Source organism: Neodiprion virginianus, chromosome 2 (assembly GCF_021901495.1).
Source record: "Neodiprion virginianus isolate iyNeoVirg1 chromosome 2, iyNeoVirg1.1, whole genome shotgun sequence".
Classification (NCBI taxonomy): domain Eukaryota; kingdom Metazoa; phylum Arthropoda; class Insecta; order Hymenoptera; family Diprionidae; genus Neodiprion; species Neodiprion virginianus.
The window spans coordinates 8,545,954-8,552,244 of NC_060878.1; the positions used below are offsets into that span (position 1 = coordinate 8,545,954).

At 42.1% G+C, this 6,291-nt stretch overlaps 1 protein-coding gene across 1 annotated transcript; it reads right to left on the bottom strand.

The window, feature by feature from the left end:
- Positions 1–124: 124 nt before the first annotated feature.
- Positions 125–4,213, bottom strand: LOC124298422 (actin-5C). The gene is made up of 2 exons (XM_046750396.1): positions 4,075–4,213; positions 125–2,642 (listed from the first exon to the last, which is right to left on the bottom strand). The coding sequence occupies exon 2, from the start codon at positions 2,618–2,620 to the stop codon at positions 1,490–1,492; it is 1,131 nt and encodes a 376-aa protein (XP_046606352.1). The 5' UTR covers positions 2,621–2,642; positions 4,075–4,213; the 3' UTR covers positions 125–1,489.
- Positions 4,214–6,291: the final 2,078 nt, after the last annotated feature.

Here is a 6,291-nt window from a genome sequence, read left to right on the forward strand (position 1 = left end):
CGAATACCATGAGACAATAGTGAAATAATGTTAAGTATTTAAATTTTAGTATGCAATGTTATATTTTATTATTCGAAGACGGGAAAAGGTGGTAAATGTAAGGTTCAATAAACACAATAGAATATTAAATTTTTTTAAGATTTTTATTTTATAATCCCATAAGTCTAAAGTAGTCTTCTTAAGTTTGTGTACGTGAGTGGTCTTGCACAATATAATGGGAATAAATTATAATACTTTGGCTAGTGTTTAATAATCACTTTGGCAGGATCCCGCCCACTAAGGCAAGAAACCGTCTTTAAGTTTTCTTTTTTGTTTTTTTTTCTCTTTTTTTTTTGTAAGAAAGAACATTGAAATGATGTTCGTACAATGATGGAAAAATTTTCATCTGAAAAATTTGCGTTGTCCTACAGTATTACAAAATTGTTACGCCTTTCATTCGTTTCTATTCTCATTTTATTATAATATTAAATATTACGAAAAGTAGTATTTTTGCATTTTTTTCGTTTTTCTTCTTTTTATATCAATATCTTACAAATTGTCGAATCAACACAATGTATCAAGCTTGCAGGTTTAATGTTTTGAGCGAGCATGTGGGATATATTTTACTTTGGGCCGGCGGTCTCTCCTTACAAGAGTCTTTCAATCCTTTCTTTAATTAATAATTAATAACAGTAATAATTAAAAAATAAGATAGAGGCCTGCCTGCCCGGAATGATGCGCCCTCTAAGTCAACAGAAATATCATATATTTAAATACAAGAGCAGAGTAATCATAGTTGTGGTATATTCGTACCAGAGTTTTCTGTCGGTTTGTAGAATCAAAACAAGGCAACTTTCCAATGGAGTCTATTCCCCGTTAAAAATTTGCACTCACTCCATCTACAAATTCAGCTTGTACAATATGACTAATATCATACTCATACTCATACTCATACTCGCGAAGGAGATGTTGATAATAGAAATGCTTGTATAGAATGCGGCGGAGAAAAAAATAATAATAATACAATTAAATTTCGCGAATAAAAAATATCGCAATGAAAAATATAATATGCAGTGAATGTTAGGTACACACTACCGTAGGCTAGTATGTTATTTTTGATATATAATACAACTGGGAGTAGGGGAATGAGGAGAAAAGGGGCATCAGGGGAGAAGGGGTTCAGGGGTAAGGTATAGGAGCACTTTAAGATATAATGGTGTCTAGTTAAATGATGAAAAATGAGTAGAGCAAGGATCTTTAAGGAGCCTCCAAGGATGTAGTCTTCTCTCAATTAATCCACTTGATCCAATATAAAGGAAAAACCTTGTATCAGATGAAACGCAAATATATACCATTGATCGATCGCGGTGTTGTCCAGCACACATGGTTGTAAAGAGACTCATAGAAGTTGGCGGTGTTGTTCTTTGTCTTTCTATCTTTGTTTTTTTTTCTTTTCTTTTTCGTGTGGTGATAGCGAAGATGTGGGTAAATGACTATCAGTATAATGCGCTTAGAAGCACTTCCTGTGGACAATGGATGGGCCGGATTCGTCGTACTCCTGTTTGGAGATCCACATCTGCTGGAAGGTGGAAAGCGATGCAAGAATAGATCCACCGATCCATACGGAGTATTTCCTCTCGGGTGGTGCGATGATCTTGATCTTCATGGTCGAAGGTGCAAGGGCGGTGATCTCCTTCTGCATTCTGTCGGCAATTCCTGGGTACATGGTAGTACCACCAGACAGTACAGTGTTGGCGTACAGGTCCTTACGGATGTCGACGTCGCACTTCATGATCGAGTTGTAAGTGGTCTCATGGATACCGCAAGCTTCCATTCCCAAGAATGAAGGCTGGAAGAGAGCCTCGGGGCAACGGAATCTCTCGTTTCCAATGGTGATGACCTGGCCGTCAGGAAGTTCATAGCTCTTCTCCAATGAGGAAGACGAAGCAGCGGTTGCCATTTCTTGTTCAAAGTCAAGGGCGACGTAGCACAGTTTCTCCTTGATGTCACGGACGATTTCACGCTCAGCGGTGGTAGTGAACGAGTATCCCCTCTCGGTCAGGATCTTCATGAGGTAGTCGGTCAAGTCACGACCAGCCAAGTCAAGACGCAGGATAGCGTGGGGAAGAGCATACCCTTCGTAGATGGGGACAGTGTGGGAAACACCATCTCCAGAGTCAAGCACGATACCGGTGGTACGACCAGAAGCGTACAGGGAGAGCACGGCCTGGATGGCGACGTACATAGCGGGCGTGTTGAATGTCTCAAACATGATCTGGGTCATCTTTTCCCTGTTAGCTTTCGGGTTCAACGGAGCTTCAGTGAGCAGGACTGGGTGCTCTTCTGGGGCGACACGAAGTTCATTATAGAAGGTGTGATGCCAGATCTTCTCCATATCGTCCCAGTTGGTGACAATACCGTGTTCAATGGGGTATTTCAGAGTGAGAATACCTCTCTTTGACTGGGCCTCGTCACCTACATAACTGTCCTTCTGACCCATGCCAACCATCACACCCTGATGACGAGGGCGTCCAACGATCGACGGGAAGACGGCGCGGGGCGCGTCATCACCGGCAAAACCGGCCTTGCACATACCGGATCCATTGTCAACTACGAGTGCAGCAACTTCCTCGTCACACATGTTTAGTCTGTTGTGGGGTTAGCTGTAATACAAAAAAAAAGAACCGTCAATTAAAAACCCCCCTTTCATTTGGGCATGTATCGATTTAAATTCAGGATATTCAATCTATAATCTCTAGAAAACAAGACACTAAACAGTGTCTTCAGATTTCCATGAACATACTCGATCAACAACCACACGAGCAATAATATTCAATCTATCAAAGGTGTGTCAATTAAAAAAAATGATTTGTAAAATTCCAGAAGCCCAGAATCAAATTTCAGAATAATCTGACTACATCGCAGTTATTTGTAACCTGGTTAAAAAAAAAAAATATTCGTTGATGTTTAAATAAGTTCGAATGACCAGTAATTCAAATTTCAAATCGAACACGAAAATCTTGTCACGTGATTAACCGATTTACAAAATGGCTGCCAATTCGAATGTTCACGCCACCCGGCTGTCCGTTGGCGGAGCGTAGATTACTTCAATCGAATAATTTTTCGTGAATAAAATTTTTAACGACGTCGCGTTATCCGACAATTATTCGTAGTAATACGAGGAATAATTCCGAAAAACCTGAGCAAGCATTCTTTTATAAATAACTTCGGTGATGCTTCAAAGTGACAAGCGCCATAACGCGTATTCTGCCCCGCCCAAACCAGGCAAGTAATCCGGCGAGAACGATCGATAGAACGGGTAGCAGATTTCTTTGCCAAAGAAAAAACCGATCACGGAAATGATTTTCTTCACAACGGATAAGTACGGAACAAAAATGAGCAGATTATAAAGTGGTAACTCGTAAGAGAAAAACTGTTGGGCCGGTGTGTCTGACGGAAGGATTTGACAAACTGTACTGCAGAGTAAAAAGTAACGAACATTGATAACGAATTGAGTGAGGAATAAGTGAAATTACAACCGAATAATTCAATTTGCTAATTTTCATCCGGTATAAATCACTTTTTCAATCAAATCAAATCAATGCAAAAACCGGCTTCGAGCCGGCCAACGAAACGCACGGTAAAGTCTCGGCAGGCACGTATAACAAACTTCGTACGCACAATCATGCAAAATCGCGAATATTCGAACGTGGGACGGAAGTCTGTCACAGAACACACCAAATATGGACACGTATCTCTTCGAAACACACCCACTTCGAAGTCGCAGAGGTAAATTAAAATACGTTCATACTATACAGGTATGCATATATTTTTCCAGCAAAACTGCCCACGCACTGTTACCGAGTATCCTACTAGCCCGTAAATAGATATATATTCTCTCACTGATATTTCGAGTTATACTCCTAGTAATGAACGAAGGAACGAACGAACTTTTCCGAATAATTAAAAGGAAGAAAATTTTCAATGCGGGCGTAAATGATATTCGTACGTGTTTTTTTTTTTTACTTTTCTAATTCTTGATTCGTTTCGCCGGCGCGTTTGTATTTAATTCCACTTTTAAATAATAAAACTTACGCTTTCGTGTAAAAAAATATGTACAAGTTAGGAGGGTGTCGGCTCACTACAGACTACCGCACTGTTGACCAATCTAGCACCAAACACAGAATGTAGCCGATAGGCGAATTGCAGTGTATTATATGAACAGGAGCGTATAGAAGACCCCCCACCAGTCGCCACCCCGCCAATAAGGACATGGCACCCTCGGCCAATCCCGGCTTTCTTTACCATATATGGTAGTACTCTGCCACGGAGGGGCTTCCCCGCTCTGCCCCTCGAACCGCCCCACCAAGGAGCAGCTCGCTGGCGCATCTTCCGAACATTCCGCTCACCGAAATCCCTCCCCCTCTTCCCTCGCCGCGTTTTCCGCCGACCCATCCTAGCCGTTCGCATTTTCCCCGAACCCAATGTCAATGAATTTTTTCTCTATCCCTCCCCCGATTAGCTCTTCTTATGGTACGAAATACGTAGTTGTTGTCCATTATTTCCGGTATTTGTACAATTGAACAATTTTTCGTGGAATGTTTAAACACCCGAGTATGGGAGGAGGTGGGTGGATCGGTTGGTCGGTCGGTAGGTACCTGTCAAAACACCGTAACCGCTGTCAGAGTACGCGACACGTGTGCAGGAGAGAATCAATCAGTATCACGTGGAAAAGGGATCAGATCGTTTGCGACCCGCAGTTTTAAATCCACCGATTTTCTTTCACGTCACTTGCAGTTATATTCTGCAGTATAAATTCTATCCGCGGGTAGATATCACGCTTTTCTAGATATTTTACTGTTATACGAAATGGTAACTATAGTTCGAATTATATTCTCGATTATTCGCTGATCTTTTCGGTACATAAGTTGCGTGAAAGCATTTATTTCAGCAACGAATACTCTGCTCGTGAAATTTTCTCATCCCGTTTTTGTCTCTCTTTATTTCACACTCTGGGGTTCCTAATTTTGAGATTGGTCTAGAATGTGTAATTTCGAACGAATTTTCGGTTGGAAAGAACAAACATTCGAGATACAAATATTAAGGGTCTATATACCGCATTATACACTCATATATAAATGATAATACACTCATTTTCTATACATAAACATTTGGAGCAATACGGAGTACAAATTTACGGAGTACATGCGTATCGTAACATCGAAACTAGAATTTGCCATAACCTCAAAACCGGGGTATCGAGAAGTGCGAATCGGCAGATCCTTTCGACGTTTTTTACACGCTACGTGACGAGAGGTGGACATTACAACAGGCTATTAGTCCGACATACTTTGCATGCGTGTTCTGATCACCAGGTTGCCAGAACCGGACGGCTACGCGTTGGACGAAGAACTTCCGGTGAACTATTAGAAATAATTTAATTCGGTGAGACCGGCATTGAAAACCAGGCTATTTACAGAGTAAATCTTAAAATAAACGTGGGGCAAGTAGCCTGTCTAGATATCTGGCGGTAGGTTAGTGCTTCTAACGTCACCGGCAGCGTCGACGAAGTCGTCGTCGTAAGGTTAAAAATAGCTCACGCGGTTTAAAAGCTCGCCGGACCACCTGTAAACGAGGAATTAAACCACCGAGCGACGAGGCAACCTGTTAGACTGCTCGGGATATTCGTATTCTCGAAATGATCGTGCCCCGTATAACGAAATTTCTAAGAATAAAATTCACAAACGTAGAATATTATCGGTTAGGGAGAGAGCAACGCCCTGCCAAGATGGCGGCCGGAGCCGGCATTTAGTGCTGGGTTTTGATAAATTTGCCGATAATTCTGACAGTTCGCTGCCAAATACGCCGGTCTCAGCGAAATCGTTCAGTATATTGATAGTTTCGTTGACCCCGGTAGGCTCAACTTGTTTTTACCACCGTTAGAATAAAATAATTTACTCACCTTGAAGAGACAGAGAAACGTCACACGTGCGATCAACACTGGAAATATGGCGTGAGTGAGGGACGCCGACCACTGAGGAAAATCGTGCCTCGGCCAAGTAGACTCGTCCAAAGGTGTGGCAGCTGCCGATCTCCGGTATAAGTTGCCCTGGAATTCTCTGTCAAGGAGTGAAAATTCGCTACCGACGGTTCGCGGGCTAATCATTTAGCGGAAATTGCTCTTTCCCGGCTCATTTGTTATCCAACAAACCCATCTTTTTCATGTTTTAGACCTTTGCACGGCCTGCCCGACTCCCCTCGGCAGCCGCAATAGAATCGTCCGAGTTCCCCCACCAGCCTGATCAACAGCCC